Source organism: Strongylocentrotus purpuratus, unplaced genomic scaffold, assembly GCF_000002235.5.
Source record: "Strongylocentrotus purpuratus isolate Spur 01 unplaced genomic scaffold, Spur_5.0 spur5_scaffold_7, whole genome shotgun sequence".
NCBI lineage: Eukaryota > Metazoa > Echinodermata > Echinoidea > Camarodonta > Strongylocentrotidae > Strongylocentrotus > Strongylocentrotus purpuratus.
In genome coordinates this window covers 27844514-27865019 of record NW_022145613.1, presented here as the reverse complement: position 1 = coordinate 27865019, position 20506 = coordinate 27844514, and the positions used below count along the sequence as shown (strand labels likewise).

General features: G+C 36.9%; 1 protein-coding gene across 1 annotated transcript; it reads left to right on the top strand.

Moving 5' to 3' along the window:
- Positions 1–108: 108 nt before the first annotated feature.
- On the top strand, positions 109–18966 carry LOC577418 (mRNA-capping enzyme). The gene is made up of 16 exons (XM_030974652.1): positions 109–183; positions 1792–1899; positions 2220–2433; positions 3505–3666; positions 5333–5472; positions 5984–6075; positions 7161–7255; positions 8273–8374; positions 10995–11121; positions 12793–12864; positions 13989–14153; positions 15692–15763; positions 16333–16433; positions 17218–17284; positions 17685–17811; positions 18463–18966. Exons 2-16 carry the CDS (start codon positions 1842–1844, stop codon positions 18708–18710), a joined length of 1842 nt encoding a protein of 613 aa, XP_030830512.1. The 5' UTR covers positions 109–183; positions 1792–1841; the 3' UTR covers positions 18711–18966.
- The last annotated feature ends 1540 nt before the right edge of the window (positions 18967–20506 follow it).

The window sequence follows — 20506 nt, the reverse complement described above, 5'->3', positions numbered from 1 at the left end:
AAAGGGGTAAAGGAAGAGAGGAGGAGGAGTGGCGGGGGAGTTGTGATTTCTATAGAGGAAAAAAGGGAATATTTTTTTACAAATTATATTTTTTTATGAAACTGAAAGATACCATACAAGTCAATGCGAGTTGAAATTTTAGTCTGCCGATAATTCAGAAAAACAAAGAAACAAATTTAGAAGGTAGGCATTACACTATAACATATTTATATGATAAGTGCTATTTAGGCGAAAATATTGACTTGCTGCATGTATAGAATTCTATATTTCATGTTTTGTTATTATTTATTTTTTAAATAGATTTTAATCTGGCCCTACAGTGGATCATGTGAGATGAGCTGAAGAGCTTTCACAAAAGGATATGTCCCATATGTTGGTAATTATGTTGGGTATTTTTATACAACGGGGGTGTATTTTTTGTGACGTATTCTGAAACTATATTGCCTATATTGTCAGTGAAAATTATGTTGATTGGCATATTAAATTGATGAGACAGTAAGTATCGGGACTTATGCATGCAGAATTAGACTCTAACTATTTCTGTGAATAGTGTGAATGTTGTACGCCCACCATGGCCGGCCATGCACCAGTCATCATCAGCATCAGACAGCGGCCGCTTTTGTCTTTTGAAAACTTGAACTGTTTGGGCATTGTTTCACGTAGCCATCATCATAAGTACAAGTTTACAAGGTCACACACATCTCAATGAAATGCATGTTAAACTTAATACAGCCACTTTACCTTTACCTTTACCCGAGATTCTGGAAGAATGCTGTGTTCTCAGCAGTCGGGCTTCCAGTTCAATTTCATTTTCTTCCTTCTCGTAGTTGGGTATCTTCTTGGTAAGTTTGTCTGGCTCAGTTCTGCGTCGGGTATTCTACTCATATGGGGAGCAGAAACGCTTGCTGCAAAGGGTTGTCTGCAAACTTGGATTTCCGGCAGTTTTGTGAAATGCTGCCCTGGCCCCGGTGCTCACTTTGAATCAAAAGCGAGATCGTACTGAATCCACTCCTACAATGCATGAAGTCTAATTGTAAACTCAAAACGGGATGGACCTCATACTAGCTTTAACGTGTAAACCAAAGAATTCATTTTTGAACTTTTAAAATACTCTACTATTACAACATAATATAACATGGACTATCAAATCATGAGGTTGAATCATTTACCATTTTGGTACATGATTATAATACTAAAATGAAAGAAATTTTGTAAACTTACATTTTAAATCTCTTTTCCCTCCTCATTCTCGAGAGACGACTGCTTAGTTACCTCCTCCTGATATCGAATAAAATCAAAAAGCGTGTATTGCGGACACTCTACCAGTGACTTCATTTAAAGCAGTTGCGCAATATCCAATGAGTGGCTGTCTATCTCTCATGTGCAGATAGCCTGCCGCTGACCTGTGTCACTGTTCAGTGACCTGTGTTAACAACCGTTCACAACGATAAACAAATGCGATGTAATCAGGCGTTGAGGTCTCTCTTTATTTTGAAAAAACATCATAAAATTAGAAAATGGCGAATTTTAGCTGAATACAGTTGGCCCAATCTGTAAAAGTAGGCTCAGATATCTGCAAAACCAATGAAATTTGGCGCTTGTTTACAACTGTGACTATATGGACCTGTGACTCTGGCGTGGAGATCCTCATTAAATTCATGCAAGGAATTCACATTATGAATTGATGATGATCATTACTGTTCCTAAGTTCACACACACGCGCTCACACCCCGGCCTACTCATTCTAATTTTTGTTTAATGATTGATAATCCTTTTTGTCATTTCATACAGCAAATCTATGAGAAATTCAAGTGAAATCTACTACTGAGACAAGCTCTGGTATGTTGGCTGTACCAGAACGTTGGTTGAACTGCCCTCGCAAGGGAACCTTGATTGCAGGTAATATATTAATACTACAGTCAAACCTGCTCTAACAACCACCTGTATAGAAAGACCACCTGTCTGTAAAGAGTCTTGGAGTTAGAACATGGTACAACATATTACTCTTGAAGTTAGGATATTGTACAACATAACTCCTGAAATTATAACGTGGTACAATGTACAACGTAACTCTTGAAATTATAATATGGTACAACATAACTCTTGAAATTATAATGTGGTACAACATAATACTTGAAAAGGACAAATAAAAAGGAAAGAAAATATAGTTATCATGACAAGAAAGGAAATGTATATTTCGATCTTCTTCTCTTTCACAGGAAAGTTCCTCCCTTTTAAGACTCCGCTTGGTCCAAAGTACAATGACAGCATTCCTGAAGAGAACCGTTTTGACACTTCCATGTTGTTTGCCTACATGAACTCCAGGCAGGTCAAACTTGGCTGGGTCTTTGACCTCACCAATACAAACAGGTTCTACGATAAGGATGAGATCGAGAAGAATGGAGCCAGACACATCAAGCTGCCATGTAGAGGGTCAGTCAATTTTGCCTAAGAAAAAAAAGTGTTGTATTGCCCTTTGCGACCGACCTAAAAATCTTGAAATCTACGGTCGGAAGTTTTTTTTTGTTTTACCGGTTTTTTGAAAAAAAATTGTATTAAAGCATTCAACACTGAGAAATATCAGCCCATAGAGGAAGTCAAAAAATAGAAAGAAAAAAATCCTGATCCACCGACTCATGTTTTGGCACCTAAAGGGCAATACAACATCTTTCTTTTGTTAGGGCTTATACAAATTAAAAACTCAGTTGTAGAATAGCATTTTCTATGCAATTAACTCATTGGAGTGGGAGTTAATTTCAAGAACAAACAGAAAGCTGAAATCAGACAATATAAGCGGAAGCTAAATGAACAAAGCAGGAAAAAAAATGGACTGTGATTGCCTGCCATTTTTTTTTCTGCACGCTTTGTTTCTTTAGCTTCTGCTTGTATTGCCTGATTTCGGCTTTCTGTTCGTTCTTGCGATATATTCCGATGGGTGCAAGACAAAATGTTATATTCAATTAGTTTGGATGGAACAAATGAAATTAAATGCATTTTTCAAATCTAATGAAAAGAGAGATGCAATTTAGATCAAAATCGGATGAAAATGAATGTAATCTTTTCTAATTGATATGTTGAATGCCCATCAAGGAGTTAGACCACTTTTCATCCAGATCTGCAATAAAGATACCATACTATTCAATCAGAAGAAAGGTGTCTTTACAGCTACCAAGCTTCATATAAAAGAAACAAAAAACTAAATCGTATTATATCACACCCAATCCCAATCCGAGAAGTGATTTGATTTAGTACCTTTTCCTTGCAGTTACAAATTGCTGCACACATCGCTCCAAATATTTTGGTCACCGAAACAATAAAACATTATCTTTAAAAAGACCAGTTGAGCCAATTTGATCCATTGTTCTCTAGCAAAGTAAATGGGATTTCAGATGCTCCTTGAACTGGTCAACAGATGAAACTGTCTTCACAATAACAGATAGCTGTTTCCACAAATACAGTCAAGTCAAGTCAAGTCAAATCCAATGATATTTTTCTTACCCCCAGACGTGGTGAATGCCCTTCCAAAGAACAGACATCCCTCTTCATCCAGATGTGTAGCACCAACTGCAAGAACCCTGATCAGATTATTGGTGTACACTGTACCCATGGTTACAACAGGACTGGTTTTCTTATCTGCGCTTACCTGGTAGAGACCTTGGACTGGAGGTGGGTTTTTTTTACTCATCCTGGGGGGTCTTTCACAAAGATCCTAAATTGAACTTATCACTAAGTTGGACTTATGCACTTGTCATTTGTAAGACGCACCTCTTGACCCCCAGGTATGGTGCGTCATTGTACCGATGTGAGTCGTACATTTTGATACCATGACGCACCTTCCGTCACAGAAAGTGACACACCATTACGTTCCATCGACGCACATTTGAGTCAAACATATGACACACCATTTCATGAAAATGACGAGCCAATGACGCACATTTGAGAAACACTTCTGCTTGGAGAAAGTGACGGTCCCATTGACACACCAAATGACGCAACGTGGTAAAGTGACTTACTATGACGCACATATGGGTCAGTATTGTGACGGACATTTTGCGGCCATGACGGTACTGTGCGTCGCGATTTTGGGGAACATGACGCAACCATGACGCACCATCCCCGGGGGTCAAAAGGTGCGTCTTACAAATGACACCTGCATTAACAATAATGGAAAGCTCTTAGCATCTTTGAAAATATTTTGTAAAAGTTATTTTAAAAGGCATAAAATGTTGATTCGTTCATATTTTCTATTTTCAAGGAGATGTCATTTTATTGATGTGGAATTTATGAAAAGTCTAAAATACTTTTGCTTTTGAATATATTTTATTTTAAGGCTTCAAATGGCTCTCCATAATTTTTAAGTCCTACTTAGAGTAAGTTCGACTTGGATCTTTGTGAAACACTCCCCTAGAAAAGATTTTTCCGTAGAGGCAGATGAATCGGCTATTCATCCTATTGGTTGATTGGAAAAGTTTGTTATTTTTCCTTGGTTTTTTTAATTCTGCAAACCAAATGGCCTGTAAATGTCTATATGAAAGTGTATGAATAGGTATTTCATAATGCAGCAAGTGAGATGATTTTTTATAAGTGTTGGTTATTGCCAATTCGATGATTTAAGTGTCTCTTTTCCAACAAATATTTTATTTACTGAATTAAATAATAGAAATGTTCTCATAATTATTGTGTTCTGATTTTTAACTTCCTTTTCCTTGCACATTTTTGTTATTTATAGCATTCTTTGTAGAATATGAAATGCCATAATTTCCGTTTGAACTTATAATCCTCTACCAATTCTAAAATTTATGTGAAGCTCAACAGAATCCTTGCTTTAGGTTAGTCATTCTGTCGTGATGGGGAAAAAAACAATAACAAAATCAGGATGAGACATCATTCTGCATTATGGGAGCAGGGGGGTGTTTCATAAAGCTGTTCGTAAAGTTACGCATGACTTTACGAACGACTTGTATATGAAAAGCCAAATGGGATGCTCAATCATTATTAACTGCATTAACTAAAGTTGAAATGTGTAGATATAGATTAACATTCTTGTTATAACAAACATTTTTAATGCAAAGTATATTTTTTGCCATAATTTAATTGAGGTTATTGAAAATATCAGAAAAAAATTTGGGTATCCTATCTGGCACTCCATACACAAGTCGTTTGTAAAGTCATGCGTAACTTTACGAACAGCTTTATGAAACACCCCTCAGTTCTGAGTCTGAATACAGATGACAAGAGATAACCAAACCAATAGGGACCTCCTTTGAAAATTGTTTTACTGTTTCATATTAATGAGACCCAGTATTAAAAGTTGTTGTTCTTTGCCCGACAGTGTGGATGCGGCAGTGAGTCTGTTTGCCCAGGGCAGGCCTCCAGGCATCTACAAAGGAGACTACATCCAAGAGCTTTTTGATCGCTATGGCGATGTCTCGGAAGCTCCTCCCCCTCCTGACCTGCCCGATTGGTGTGTTGGTGAGTTAAGCATGAAAAAAGTTAGTTTGGTTGTGCAGGTTTTTTCTCAGTATATAGCATGTGATATTGCTTCCATCTTTTAGGAATCAAGGAGAATTATAACAAAATAAAAACAGGTAAACACTCCACGTTCCAATAACCATTACAGTGCAGTGTAAGAATACTAGATGTAGTTAAAGGCTATGAGGTGTTGTGGTCGAGTGGATACGTCACCGGATTGTCGATCGAGTCCCGCCGAGGCACTAATGTTTTTTGGCAAGACATTGATCTACATTTGCCACTCTTAACCCAGGTGATGTAAATGGGTAGCTGGTAGGATTATTCCTTGAAATGCACTGTGCGCTAATAACGACTGCCGGAGCTAAAGCTAGGGGAATAATTTCCAAAGCTCTTTGGAAGCGCATAGAGATGTTATTTCATAACGTATTATGCGCTATACAAGAATTGAATATTATTATTATTATTATGAACAATTCCTTTTGAACTCCAGATATGTTTTCAAACTTTTCAGGAGCTGATGACAGAGATGACGATGAAATTGCAGCTTCTTCCAAGAAACAGGGAGGAGGAGGAGGCAGAAATAAAAACCAACAAGATAAGCAGGTTAGTTTAGAAACAAAAGAAGTAATCTGATTCCCCATCTAGACTTTAAAATCATTCATGTTATTAGATTGTATTCATAAAGGAAGAAAACTTTATAATGTATCACCGAAAAGGGAATTTTTGCTAATATAAGTAGTACCATGTCTTTATACAGTATTCCAAATATTACCTCTGTAAAGAGAATTTTGCAAAGCGACTTTCGAGAAGATAACTTGGTGCATCCATACGTGCTTTCTAAAATTAGGTCTTCCAGCCAGAACCCAAAGTTCAACTTGGGTTCCATTTGTGCTGATTTATGTTTTTCCTCATTTCCTTCATATTCCTTATCTGTAGGCCCATGGAAAACCAGTTAAAACAAATTGAGGTTGTTTTATACATTCTAGCTGTGCACAATTGTTTTTTGAATTGATTGGTACACTTTCAGCTTGGTTTTACTTTTTTTTCCCTACTTATTTATAGACAGCAAAATGTCAGTGATTATTTTTTTTGAACAAATCACTGTGATTCTTTAACAAAACACATATATATGAAATGGATCCAACAAAGATAAACATCGTGAGGAAGTAGCAGATCTCCTGATACATGTCGATTTAATCATCTCTTTTAAATACTATTTGTAGTGTCATTTCTCTGTACAACATATGCTTTACATTTGTGTTTGAAGATTTCTTATAATTGTTCTTTCAACCGTCTTTTTGTTTGTCAGGTCAATGTACTGTTCAATGCTATATTCATTCCACCTTAAAATTGTATTTTCTCTATTCTGCATCTCTACAATTATGTTGTATTTGTTTGAATCGTGTTATTTACTGTTATACATTTACAATTATATTATTCACATATCCTTACCAAGTTTTAGAATTTGTTAAGTATGTTAAAATTGACGTGTCCCGATTATAGTTTCTTGAGAATGTGACAAATCCAAAGCTTACATCAGAAGGCCCTAATTCAAACTGTCCAACTTTCATCCTTGAGTTACAAAAAACATCAAATTTACAAGGGGCATGAATAATTAAGTTGTTAACTGTATTTGAAAAAGTAGTGTTTTTACAAAGATTTGTTGTTTGTTTTGGTTGATACATTAGTTTGTGGAGGGAGTAAAAGGTGTGACAGTTGTGACAGATTTCCAGAAAGCCAACCATCTCAGAAGAAAAGTGGAGCAAATGGTCGGATGGAAAAGGTAAGGTTTACATTGCTGTTTTTTCAGTGAATTAAATCCTATTCCATGCTTTAAAACAAACTTTTGACTACTGACACTACTGACTACATATGCAGAGCTCCACACTTACCTTTTTTAAACCTGTCTATAGCCACCGCCAAATGGTCTTTGTAAACAGGTGGTCACTAAAGCAGGTTTGACTCTGACACTACTGACTACATATATTCAGAGCTCTACACTAACCCTTTTCAAATCTGTCTATAGCCACCGCCAAATGGTCTTTGTAAACAGGTGGTCACTAAAGCAGGTTTGACTCTGACACTACTGACTACATATATGCAGAGCTCTACACTAACCTTTTTCAAACCTGTCTATAGCGACCACCAAATGGAAACGCAAAAAGTGGTCTTTGTAGACAGGTTCCTTTAGTACATGTTTCAATGAGAAACCATTTCCAAGGTAAACAAAACATGTGATCTTTGTAGACAGGTGGTCGCTAAAGCAGGTTCGACTGAACTGACACTACTAACTACATATGTAGAGCTCTACACTAACCTTTTTCTTAGGGTCTGGAGCAAAGTACTTAATGGGGGGGGGGGGGGGGCTTGGTTTAGTATAAAAATTTTTACAATTTGGGCAGTCCAGTGTAAAACTTTGGAGATCTGTGTACAATGAATCTCTGATAAGGTTTAGGCATTAGTGCATATACCGTTTTCTGAGTTTGTGTCATTCAGTATAGATGTAAAATTGATTATTTGATGACAATTCTGTGCATCACAACAAGCCTGAGACAGGTGAAAATTGTAACTTCTCTTGTAGCCTTGTAGTTATTATATGTATTATATATCGGGATTTCTCCTAACAGTTTCTCACAAAACTTTGATTTCACTACAATTACTAAACGATCATGAGATAAGAGACTATCACCCTTGTGGAAGGCATGAAACATCCAACCCCAGAGCTTGGAAAAACAGACGTTATATTATGATGATGACAATTACATGTACAACCCTTTAAAACTGATGTTTGATTTTACAGACAAGAGTTCCCAGGCAGTCAACCTGTTTCCATGGATAGGAACAACATCAACTTCCTGAAGAAGAATTACTACTGGGTCAGCTGGAAAGCAGATGGGATAAGGTAAACCTCCGGGAATGTGGAAGAGAATGAAACTTTCATAGTGTAACATACCTGCCAACCCCTCCGAATAATCCAGAATATTCTGAGTAATATTTTGATTTTTCAAAATTTCTATTAAAAAAAAAAATTAATTTTATGTTTAAGCCAAGTTAAGCTTTTTATGCCTCCGCCACCGAAGGTGGTGCCGGAGGCATCATGTTTTCGGGTTGTCCGTCCGTACGTCCGTACGTCCGTACGTCCATCCGTCCGTACGTCCGTCCATACGTCCGTACGTCCATCCGTCCGTACGTCCGTCCGTACGTCCGTACGTCCGTCCCGTTTGACCGTTATCACAATATCTCAAGAACCATTTAAGATTTAAACTTAAGACTCTGGAATAGTATTTATCACCATAGGAAGACGATCTGATTAGATTTTGGAGTACGTAGGTCAAAGGTCACAGGTCACAGAGGTCAACTTATGAAATTCCTTGTATTGAGTTTGTTAGCGCGATATCTCAAGAACCATTTGAGATTTAAACTTCAAACTTAAGGATAGTATGTATCACCATAGGAAGACGATCTGATTAGATTTTGGAGCACGTATGTCAAAGGTCAAGGGTCACAGAGGTCAACTTATGAAATTCCATACATTGAGATTGTTATCATGATATCTCAAGAACCACTGGAGATTTAAACTTCAAACTTAGTGATAGTGTGTATCACTATAGGAAAACAATCTGATTACATTTTGGAGCACGTAGGTCAAAGGTCAAGGGTCATAGAGGTCAACTTATGAAATTCCATACATTGAGATTGTTATCATGATATCTCAAGAACCACTGGAGATGTAAAAACTTCAAACTTAAGGATAGTATGTATCACCATAGGAAGACGATCTGATTAGATTTTGGAGCACGTAGGTCAAAGGTCAAGGGTCACAGAGGTCAACTTATGAAATTCCATACATTGAGATTGTTATCATAATATCTCAAGAACCACTGGAGATTTAAACTTCAAACTTAATGATAGTGTGTATCACCATAGGAAGACAATCTGATTAGATTTTGGAGTAGTAGGTCAAAGGTCAAGGGTCACAGAGGTCAACTTATGAAATTCCATACATTGAGATCGTTATCGCGATATCTCAAGAACCACTGGAGAATTTTCACTTCAAACTTAATGATAGTATGTATCACCATATCATAATATCTCAAGAACCACTGGAGATTTAAACTTCAAACTTAATGATAGTGTGTATCACAATAGGAAGACAATCTGATTAGATTTTGGAGCACGTAAGTCAAAGGTCAAGGGTCACAGAGGTCAACTTATGAAATTCCATACATTGAGATTGTTATCATGATATCTCAAGAACCACTGGAGATTTAAACTGCAAACTTGTTTAAATTGCTCTATGGCGGAGGCATCATTTTCGACTGCGCGCAGTCAAAATTCCATCTAGTTTTATTATGTGCCAGGATTTGAGAGTTCCTGTGTTGCATGTGTGGAATGGCTGCATGATTGAGCAGCGAATTTGTATTAATTTTTTTTTTACAGATTTACTGCATATTGCCAATTACACTTCCGCTTCAAGTCCGATTTCTTATTTTTGAAAGCATACCGTGCTAAAAATTCCTAATTCTTTTTTTTCAAATGTTGGCAGGTATGGTGTAAGCAGAAAAAGTATTGAGTACTGAAAGTTAGCAAAACTTTGGACAGTCATGAAAGTTCTCTTGAACAAGTAAAAATCATGTCATGAAATCAATTACTTATTTTGATTTTATGACTAGATTCATTCCGGTGGTTTTTTTTTCTTTACAGAATAAAGATTGACTCTTTGCGCTCCATAAATCCTTTCTGAATTAATGAATATAAGCTGTAGTATTGGCACACACATGAAAACATAAAGAACCATGAGAATTATTTTCTTTTTACACTTTCTGGGGACATGATGTTTATTATTTATTTATACTGTTGAGGGGAGATTTATCTTTTTGATAGAGCTTTAGTACTTCCATGAATGATGGGCATTAGTAGTTTGAGCAAAAGCATTTATGAGCGAGAAGCAAAGAACAACAAAAGAGAAAAAACCCACATCAGTCAAGCTACTTCATGTATGTTCTTTTTAGGTGACGGTATGTATTTGTTGTCTATTGTGACTCTTTCATGAACAAGCGGCATTTTCAGTAGAAGCTTAGAAAATGCTTAAAGGCATTGTTTATCAATGTTAAATCTGAGATGCATGGCCCTATCTGTTCTTTAGTGTCTGTGATATGGTGAAATATTGAAGCCCTAACAATATTGCGCTTCAAAATGATCATGAAGTGCCTCAAAAAAGTAAAAATCTTTGAGTGACCGGTTTTTCCACAATAGACTGTAGTGTTATAAAAAACGTTAGGAAAACAAATGTTTAAATTTTGATTTCTAATCATAAATAACTTGATAATCAGACAGGCGATCGGCTTGTAAAAGTCATGGGGTCCTGACTGACCTAAAGGTTTATAATCATCATTGCAGCATGAGCTAAATCCAGGATTTTGTTTCAGAATCTGAGACAAAGATACCCAATCCCTTTAAGAAGTTGTAGAGAAACTAAACTACCAAAAATTAACCCAATTCATCCATTTTCCCTTTTCAAGGTACATGATGTTAATAGATGGTCCAGGAGAGGTGTATCTCTTTGATAGAGATCACGTTGTCTTCTCAGCTCCTCATCTCTCATTCCCAAATCGTAAGGGACCTCACAGAGATACCCTTGTAGATGGGGTGAGTATGTTATTATTATTATTATCATTATTACTTATACCATGCTTTTCCATTAAAGACCGTCAATACTACTGGGCCAGAAGGGATTAGACCACACAGCGAGGTCACTGACAGGTGGCTATCTCATTAACTCAGCTCTCAACTAACATAAGAAAAAGAGGATCATGGGGGACCAACAGGCACTGATTGGGGAAGTTTTCTATATAGAGGGAGCAAGTAGCTACAAGTAGGACAGTGGGGCTTTAAGGCCCAAGGCACTTACCATGAATAAAAATAAAAATAACATAAACACCTTAAAACTACAAACTGCAAAAAAGATGTGTTTTTAAGGCCTTTCTGAAGGTAATAACTGATGGAGACTGCCTAATTCTAAGTGGTAGATCATTCCAGTATTTTGGAGCAGATACAGTAAATGTCCTATCACCTGCTAATGTGCGGGTAACTGAATATGTGGTACGGAGAGGATCCCTGGCTGACCTCAATGCCTTGGCAGGTGTATATAAATTCAAACAGTTATCTAGATATTGTGGAGCTTGATTATTTTGTATTTTCAAGATAAAGAAGAGTAATTAAAAAATTATTCTTTTTTCAAAGGAAGCCAGTGTAATGATCTCAAGAGTGACTGAGATGGATGGTCCCTGAAATATCAATCGGGCTGCCCAATTTTGTAGCCGTATCACTCATATCGGTTTAGCAAGACATCAATCTACATTTGCCTCTCTCAACCCATGTCATTTGAATCGATACCAGTAGGCAAAGTTTCTAAAATGCCATGGCACCTTAACAAGGCAGCCAGGCTACAGCTAGCTAATAATTTTCAAAGCTCTTTGGAAGTGCATAGAGATGTGTATGTATAACGTGATGTGAGGTTTACAGGAGTGGATGATTTTGATTGTTCAGCATTATTTCTTTATTCTTAAGGGTAAATACATACATGAACTGTAACGGTCAAGCACATGACACAACGGTGCAAGTGTAATATTTTCCCTAGTTGATAGGATTTTATTTAATTTTTTTTCATTGAATAAACATTTTATTTGATTTCTTTTGTATTACAGATGAAAATCGGACAGATTTTTTCCAGATCTTATTTCAAAATACCATGCGTGTAGATTTCAATTAAAATAAGAACTTCTATGTGCTGTGTATTCACAGAAACTATTCCATGGGTGCTTTGATGATGCTCAGGGCGATTATACAGCTTCATGCTTTTACAGTATCAGTTAGTTAAAAATTCAAAATTCAATTTTATTTCACATCTCTTTAAAATCACATCAAAAGATATACAAACAAATCAGTATAAATTAAATAATATAAATATAAAAACATTCATTGACATGGTACTATGGAAGAGAGATGGAGGGTGATGGATGCGAGGGATCAACAAAGGCCATTGGCCTGTCAAGGCTGATCCCCTATATTACCACCCTTCAAGAGAAATACATTATACAATATATAAAACATAAAAAACAATCAAACAAACAGAAAATATAACAGAGCATAATCACATAAAAAACACAACATAACTATTTACATAAATCACATGAAAGGCAATTAGATCAAATAAAACTACTCATTATTAAGAAGATAATTGAGAAAGTTAGCTTTCCTCATATCTGTAAATGCAGGGGTATCTCATTTGTATCACCACTGTTTAACTATATTCTACAGGAGATGATTATCGACACAGTGGACGGCAAATCCGTAGCAAGATATCTCATCTATGACATCATCAAATATTGGGTGAGTTGAAGTTTGATCCAAAATTCCATATTTCTCTTGCCTAGTCATGGTAGATTAAATGGCTCTTTTGAACAGCAATCACAAAATTAAAGGTAAAGACCAGTATTGGAAATGCCCCAATTTCAAAAAATGAAATGGAAGCTCTTATTACCAATCATGTAAAAGAATATGTTTTGAATAATACATGATGATAACAATTTTGCCAGGAAACCGCCTACTAATTGATATATTTGGTAAATTAGTTTATCTATTGGGATGTGAGAGATAAAGCACATGTCACGCACGTGTGCGTAGTCCCATATACATCTTACAGTGCTTGTAACTTTATGAAGACTGGGCCAAATTTCTTATAATTTTGATGATTCCAGATTCCAGAACCTTGCAGTACATCTATGCTAGATGATCAACCTTTTCTGATCGATTCCACGTTTCTTTCACAATGCAATCGCATGACCATAACTGATCTTTATCTTTAAGTTAGTTCTATGGCAGATGAATTTAATATTTTTTTTCTTCTCCAAACAAACGTCAGAAAATTCAACACAATCATAAACAGTGACAGTCAATACTGATGTCAGTCATTCAGATGAAGTAGTACCCCAATCAGAAATTAAATGGGCATTGATTAAATTGAAGTTGAATTGAAATTGATTTGAATATGATTTGGATTGCATTAGAGAATATTTGAATGGACTTTATCTACATTTTGAATTTTAATTGACTTCATTGGACAGATGAAATGGAACTTGATTTAGATTATATGAAATTGGATTACCTGTATATTGAACTAAACTGAACAAAACTAAATTGGAACTGAATTAAACTGAATTGAATCAAACTGAACTGATTAACTGACGCGATGTCACAAAAATGTATAAAATGTGTATTTCGCCAATTTTAATAATAATAATAATAATAATAATATCGAATATTTAGGAGCGCTAAAAACACTAAGTACCATAGCGCTTCCAAATACAAATATATGAAAAGAGGACAAAAATGTACAGTCTCACAGGAAGTATATCACATAGATCATTGGGGGAAAAGGTGAGTTTTGAGGAATCTTTTGAAGGTGGCAAGACAGATACTTCAAACAAATTATTTTGATCATCATTATCGTGCAGGGCAAACCAGTAGGTGGATGCGACTTTGGTTGGAGGAGACGATGTATCCAAGATGAGATCATAGCACCTAGAGAGGTTGAGTTGCAGAAAGGCTCCATCGATAGGATGCGAGAACCTTTCGGCATCAGAGAGAAACCCTTCTGGGATATAACCTCGTCTAAGAAGGTAGGTCGGTTAGGTGACATTGGGTTAGCAGAGCAAAGAGCTGTGTGTTAAATTGTTTTTCAGTTTTTGTCTCGACTGCGTAGCAAAAAGCGAGACATAGGCGCCGCTTTTTCGGTGACGGCGACGGCGGCGGCGTCAACATTAAAAACTTAACCTAAGTTTAAGATTTTGAATTTTTAGGATAATTTTGAAAGTATAAGTTCTCATTCAACCTCACGTTAAGTTTTTGAATTTTTAATATAATTTTGAAAGTATAAGTCCTTATTTAATGAATTATCAAGTATCCCCAATTATGTAAGTAAAATTTCAGGTCACTAAGTTAAGGTCAAAGGTCATTTCAGGTCAACAAACTGAGACTCTTTTGTGGCATCAACATCAAGATTTTGAATTTTTAGCATAATTTCAAAAGTGTTTGTTCATATTCCATGAAACTTGTACACAAGGATTATCAAGTATCACAAAGCTTATGACACAAATTCCAGGTCACAAAGTCTAAGTCAAATGTCATTTTAGGTCAGTATGTGAGGATTAATAAATCAATTTTTGTTATTTTTTCATATTCCATTAAAGTTATTAATCTTGGTACAGATCATAGTAAATAATTCTTCCGATGACTCTTGGCCAATATTCACTTCAAAATGCTGATTATATTCAGAGGATTTCATGGGGGGGGGGGGGGCATGCTAATGGGCCACCCTGCCTATGAATAATGTCCCAACCTCAATTTTTCATCATATTGAATTGCGTAATGCAGGCGAGACCGCCGAGAGCATTTTCCCTTTTTTTTACCTATACCATTTCAGAGTTTTCTAAAGGTCTATTTATAAACAAATTGCTTTTCCTCCTCAAATTGGCAATCATTATTTCTTTTTTCCACTCTTCCATAGTTTACCTTTAATGAAATTGTGAGTGAAAAACAAAGGTGTATCTTGGTATAATCTACAAGCCTTTAGATTTGGTGATGCTGCCTCAAGTTTTCAGTCTTTTATAGGGTCAAAGGTCATATTTGTATAGATGTCTTGTGTGCACCCTAGTGTGCTGTCCTACGTACTGCCACATTTCTTTCAAATGTTGTATGGAGGTGTGTCGTAGTAAAATCTAGACATCTTAAGTGTTTGGTGATGCTGCTATTAGTCTTGACAATGGGTCGAGCCACTAGTGGCGATCTCTACGTCATCCTTTTGTTTCATGGAGGGGAGAGGGGAGAGGTGATCTTTGTCCCTCCTTCGAACATAAGGATGACACAAAAATCACTGCCAGTGCTGTGGGATACATTCGCACTGCGCGGCAATGGAGATTTGCATTATTTCTAGTTAATATTATTATTTTAGCTCTGTCATTAATTAAACTGTTCTCCTGAGAAGCCACGCAAAATGACAATCACTTTTTTCTATGAGATATAAATGATTCTGAGGTCAATACAGATGTAGTACATCTGAAGTAGTTACTTCAGAATATTCAATGTGTTATCTTGTAACCAGTTTGTTCTGGAATAACTTAGTCCAAATTTCTGTGTAATGGTTCTTACTACCTTTTAGATACTTGATGGAAGCTTCAGCCAAGAACTGATGCATGAGACAGATGGACTCATATTTCAACCGCACAAAGATGTAAGCGCAATTTTGATTGCTTTGTAAAAAGATCAATATAAATGACTTCAATTAAATTAGTTGTGGATCATATTCTGCTACCAGGAGTGCACTAAATGAAATTTTAAAGATTCAGTTCAATATTTTGTAAATGTTTTCATTCATATTGTTATGTACGTGCATGAGAAAAACATGATACTAAGTTAAAAATAAAAAAAAAATCATTGTTGGCCGTTTTCTATATTGTGAAGTATGTTCATGAAGTGCAATCAGAAAGCAACAACGATCCTATGGTTATCTACAACTTAATTTTGAGAATTTTTTCTTCTTTGTTTTTTGTTGCTATTGCTTCGTCTAAAGAAATGAGGGAGTGGGAGTAATAGCGCCATTTTTCTGGAAGATGCAATTGGCTCTCCATGTTTCAGGGTTGCCAGTTTTCAGGCAATAGAATGAACTGATGAATTCAGGCCCTGGCAAGTTATTTTCAGACCATAGTTTAGGATTTTTTGTGTACAAAATAGCTCATTCTAGGTGATTTTCAGGCCCTCTGATCAATTCTAACTGGCATCCCTGATGTTTATTTTACACAGCCGTACATACCAGGACGATGTGACTTGATACTGAAGTGGAAGCCACCCAGTCTAAACTCTGTTGACTTCAGAATCAAGGTGACCGTTGTCAAGAGAGAAGGGTAAGTACAGTAGATCTAGGAGGGCCGTTGCCATCAATTTTCTCCCTGTGAATGTTTTCTGCCATGACTTACATGAAGGCAAGCACATACCTCTCTGTTTTCTGTTTTCTCCATTATGATTTTTCTGTAATGGTCATTCAATGAATTAAAGCCCCATTGCACTAGTTTGGCCAGGAAGGATTAGATCTCCCTGCATCGTCACTGACAGGTGGTTATCTCATCAACTCAGCTCTCAATTAATATAAGAAAGAGAGGATCATAGGGGACCAATGGTCACCAATTAGGCATTGTTTGCTATATAGAGGGCGCAAGTAGCTATAAGTAGTGCAGCTGAGCCCTTAAGTGATTTTTTGTTTTTTTGTTGAAATCAGAATCTACAGAAACATCTAAAGACTATCTTTCATACCCTTTTTAAACCTTACAGTGATGGTTTTATCAAAAAGAAGGGTATAGAATAGCAGATTTAAAGCAATTTTGATACCACTTTACTTTTTTTTTCAGGTAAGATAAATAATAGTAATATACCGGAACCTGGTTCATGTTGTAGAACTTTAAAGACAATATGGCACCAGAGCTCATTTAAGTCATGTATGCACAGTTGCATCAAAGAGAAATAGTTTGAGAACACTCAAGTTTGTCTTTACAACTCAAAAGCACCCTAATATACATAGGCTAGACTGGCGATGTGTGCATAAGATCCCATATAAAGACATTTTGTTTGGCTATAGCTATGTTTTATTTTCATGGATGACCCTGGAGCCTGTGTCTTTATCCTTGCATTCAGGTGCATCCCAGAGACGCTTGGTCTGCTCTTTGTCGGGGGTCAACAGCAACCCTTTGGACAAATGAAGGTCAGTCTTTAATACTCGGTCAAATCTATCATTCTTACTCCACTTCCATAGGTTTCCATTATGTTGTGCTTAGATAAGTTCATTATGATAGGAAAAGTGAAGTTCCGAAATTTATCTGGAACACTTCTCAAGCTACACATACAATATCGCATTTAAGTGTACTTTCCATTTTAAGTGTTCTTTAGATCAATTTAAACAAAGGTCATTAATTGATATAATGACAGTGATTTCAAATTAAGATTATTTTCACTTTTATAACTTTATCAGAACTCAGTATTACATTTGTTTCATCTTTGAATACTTAAAATTGGTAAGAATGAATTGCATTATATGCTAATTCTGAATATAATTTTTTTTTTAAAGTAAAAACCTGACAAATCTTCATTTTCCTTGAGCGCAGATCACCAAGGACCTGAAGCAGTATGACAATAAGATCATTGAGTGTTCCTACAACAACAAGAAAGGTTGGCAGTTTATGAGAGAGAGGACGGACAAGAGCTTTCCCAACGGCTACAAGACAGCCGTCGGTAGGTTACACTATGACTACTTCTCCCATTTGCTCCAGACCGTCACAATGATTTGATTGCTCCTAGCTTCATTTTGTCCGGGATATAGGGCTAGTTTTGGGGTTGCAGTTGGTTTTATTTTAGGGGTAGAGTTAAGCTACGGTCACAAAGGTTTGTACGAATCTCCCTGTTTTTCCATTGTCTTCCAGAATTTCCATTGTCTGAAAATCGTTCGTACGGCGTTCGTAACAGTACGTAATAGCATTTGTGACCGAGGCTTTAGGAATTGAGTTTGGAAAGGGGTTGAAGTTAAGAATTTGGTTATTGTAGGACATTGACTAGGTAGCAGTTGTTGCAAGGGCACGTTTTATACAACTTGTATTATCACATTTTTATTCCAATGAAGTACATCATGTCTAGGTGGTCAAAATTATCATGACAGATTCAGTACTTGCTCCTACCTCACTGTCTATTTTCAGAGCAATATTTGTTTTATTCGATTTTGCATATTTTTCTCCGAAGACAAGATGGGGAGACCCGATCTAGAAGAGTTTCTTTGATTGAGTGAGACTTTGGGAGAGTATTCAAGGGGCATATTTAAATGAGGGAAAGGATTGTTTCAGAGTTACAGAGCAGTACAAATGTAATACTATGTTGTCTCTTCATCCCCAGCCGTGTGTCAGAGTATACAAAATCCAGTCACCAAGGATTTCCTGATGAACTTCATCGACAAGGAAGCCATCAAACCTTCCAGCAACAAACGTCCTGCAGACAACAGCAGCAGCAGCAGTAGTAGTCCTCGGCCCCCTCCCGCCAAGCAGCAGAGGACAGACAGCCACCCACCTTCCTCCCTGGCCAGCGGACCAGGCAGGCCATCAAGCTCCCTCATGCCTCCTCCTCCAGCTCCACTCCATCACTGAGAGAGGGAATGTTTTTTTAAATTTCTTTGAGAAAAAGGACTCAATTTGACAATGAAGCTGGTTGATTTCTTGGCGGTGACGAGACAGGAACCATTATTCGGCCTCTCTCTGTACCATGAGATTTGCAAAGCCCGCAAGCTTGCTCATGCCTCGTCATGCGTTGGCTCTACGGTCATCAGAAAGGAGGGGGAAGGAAGGGAGAGAGAGATGAGAGAGAGAGATGAGAGAGAGAGATGAGAGAGAGAGAGACGAGAGAGAGAGACGAGAGAGAGATGAGAGAGAGAGAGACGAGAGAGAGAGAGACGAGAGAGAGATGAGAGAGAGAGATAAGAGAGAGAGAGACGAGAGAGAGATGAGAGAGAGAGAGACGAGAGAGAGATGAGAGAGAGAGATGAGAGAGAGAGAGACGAGAGAGAGATGAGAGAGAGAGAGATGAGAGAGAGAGAGATGAGAGAGAGATGAGAGAGAGAGAGAGATGAGAGAGAGAGAGATGAGAGAGAGAGATGAGAGAGAGAGATGAGAGAGAGAGAGATGAGAGAGAGAGAGACGAGAGAGAGATGAGAGAGAGAGAGATGAGAGAGAGAGAGATGAGAGAGAGAGAGATGAGAGAGAGAGACGAGAGAGAGATGAGATTGACAGAGAGAGACGAGCAGCGTGAAAGGGAGTTAGAGAGAGATTTGTTATAGTTTGGGAGAACATACTTTGTTTAGAGAGACTGGTCAAATGTAGCACCAACCAGGAATCATGAGCCGTTTTACTACAGGATTTACCAAGTCACTGTTTAGACTGTTGTCGTGACATAAGTGTAATTTCCTTTTACCAGCGATTCCTGTGCCAAAGGTAGAACAAACATATGCCGTCATTTTTTACCTTGAGGGAGAAAGGGAGTTGAAATCTTTGATATTTGCTTTCTTGGTTTTTTTTAATTCTTGCATAAGTTATCAGTTTGAGATGCTGTTCACCAGTTTGTAGATACTATCTATACATGAGCAGGATGAAGGTCATTTGTACAAAAACTTGTGAAAGTTACTAAAATCATTCATTTTTATAATCTGCACCAACAGTACATTCAGTTATTCGCAGGTGGAAATATTCTTTTCAAGAGGGCAAACAAAAAGGTGTCATGAAGCACCTCCCTTTCTTTGCCAGTGACAATTCTAAAACGCTCCAAGTGGGACTTTTCCATTTTCGACAGATCTGTGAATATTTGGGGTCATTTGTATCATGTGCTACCTACGAACTGGTCTGTTGAGATGCTTCATGCTATTGCCAACATACACTGTACATTCAACAGCAATGATCTTTATAAGGATTTATTACCTGTTCATTGTGCAATACTTCAATACTATATTTTGCATTTATATTTGGTGCAGTGCGTAGCTTGTGATAAATGTACATCAAGTTAATCAGAAGTTTTAAGGATAACTCTTTCGATGTTCTGAAATTAGATAAACTGCAAGATAGAAAGAAGTATGCATTTAAACAGTAAACAAGTTTGGCGCCACCACTTTTGGTTTGTTGATATGGATTCTGAAATATCTATGTTGACTATATGGACATGTTTGTACATTTCACCCAGCTTTAAGACAAGAAAAGATTTCAGAGCATTGTCAGAAAATAGAGCTTAAGAGTAAAGAAACCTTGCTGTAAATGTTCATGAATCTGTGCGCATATGCAACTCTAGTACTACATGTACTTGCAAAGTTTTTTTAATCATAACAAATTTTCTTATAAAGGTTCCAGAAGTCCATCCTGATATTAGCTGGTATTAATAAAAGGAGAAACGTAAAGAAACT